This window comes from Tarenaya hassleriana, unplaced genomic scaffold (assembly GCF_000463585.1).
Source record: "Tarenaya hassleriana unplaced genomic scaffold, ASM46358v1 Cleome20, whole genome shotgun sequence".
Taxonomy (NCBI): domain Eukaryota; kingdom Viridiplantae; phylum Streptophyta; class Magnoliopsida; order Brassicales; family Cleomaceae; genus Tarenaya; species Tarenaya hassleriana.
The window spans coordinates 431,884-433,362 of NW_010965373.1; the positions used below are offsets into that span (position 1 = coordinate 431,884).

General features: G+C 42.7%; 1 protein-coding gene across 1 annotated transcript in view; it reads left to right on the forward strand.

Annotated features, from left to right (window-relative positions):
* Positions 1-1,479, forward strand: part of LOC104814012 (U-box domain-containing protein 34) — a 3,820-nt gene that overhangs the window by 318 nt on the left and 2,023 nt on the right. The window contains exons 2-7 of the mRNA XM_010541859.2: positions 5-109; positions 206-327; positions 422-537; positions 795-913; positions 1,018-1,307; positions 1,414-1,476. Coding sequence (XP_010540161.1) covers positions 5-109; positions 206-327; positions 422-537; positions 795-913; positions 1,018-1,307; positions 1,414-1,476 — 815 coding nt within the window. The remainder of the gene's footprint in view (positions 1-4; positions 110-205; positions 328-421; positions 538-794; positions 914-1,017; positions 1,308-1,413; positions 1,477-1,479) is intronic.

The window sequence follows — 1,479 nt, forward strand, 5'->3', positions numbered from 1 at the left end:
GCTGGCAGCCGCCGCGCCGTCCGTTGGGCCGCCGACAAACTCCTTCCCACGGCCAGTCGGTTCGTACTCGTTCACGTTATGCCTACAGTCACCAGCATCCCCTCTCCGAGTACGTAGACTGAATCTCGCCATTAGTTTCGTCCATTTCTGAGATGATTTTGAATTTGAATTTGATTATTTTGTTTGATTTTGTTGAGATTTGCAGCTGGATCGAGGATTCCAGTCGATGGCTTGGACGAGAGCGTGGTGACGATGTACAAACGAGACTTGAGGAAGGAATTCGAACAGGTTTTTGTGCCGTTCAAGAGGATTTGCAAGTCCACCAAGGTGAGTTTCTCCGATATTCTGTATCAATCATCTTTGGGTCTTCTGATTTCCGAAAATCATGCGAAATTTGGTTGGGATTGTCTGGTCGTGTTAGGTGGAGATTTTGTTGCTGGAACACTATGATCCTGCCAAGGCACTTCTGCAGTACATATCAGATTCTGGGGTTCAGTGTTTAGTGATGGGCTCTTGCTCTTCGAATTTCCTTGCAAGGTATGCTTTTCAGATTGAGATTTTTCTGAGGAATTGTGGTTTCTATGGCCATTTGAAATTGTAGTTGGAAGAACTTGACATGGCTGGAGAAATCCAGTTAGATGGTTATCCCATGAACTGCAAATCTTGAAGAAACGATAATTTGAACCGCATCATCTGTTTCAAACAATGTTGATGTGGAGTTAGATTTGATGTTTGATTGTTTCTGTCATCTGGAACATTTGAGGTTGAAGGTTTTGGCTTTATGGCTATGTCAGGAAGAAGGGACAAGGGATACCATTAACTGTTCTTGGAGAAGATCCAGATGCATGCGAGATATATGTTGTTTCCAAAGATAGAATCTTAACCAAATCATCTATTCACTTTTCCTCCTCTGGTATGTCGGAAAGTCCGTGGCTTTCGTTATCTAATATGTAAAGTGAAGAGGGAAAATGCGTTTTCTTTTCAAGTTATAATTTTGTTTCTGCCTGAAATTTACAGATGCAACCTCTAGTTCTCGTACATCTGAAGCCCAAGAAGCCTTCAGTGGCACACATACGGAGAAGAGCAGCTTTTCTACTTCATCCAGAGCATCCTCAGGGAGGAAGCTCTTTGGGAAGTTGGCCTTGTCTCAGCACAGTTACTTAACTTCTCGAGTGTTTTCCGACACACATCAATCAACCACCGTCAGTACGGTTGATGAACACAGCCATCCTATCCTTAGACATGGTACTACTGATGCTGGCAGTAACAAGCAGTTGAAGCCTGAAAGTTTCAGGAAAGCTCCTAAGGTTAGATTTTTTATTAAAAAAATAGTATCACTATTGCCCTGATTTTTGTTATCAAGCACACAACTCAAAAGCGTCTAAGTTTTGATCCGGAGAACTGATTTTGCAGTCAGATGTGAAGGCTGAAGTAGAACGTCTGAGAAAGGAAGTACAAACCACTCTTTCGTCGACAGTT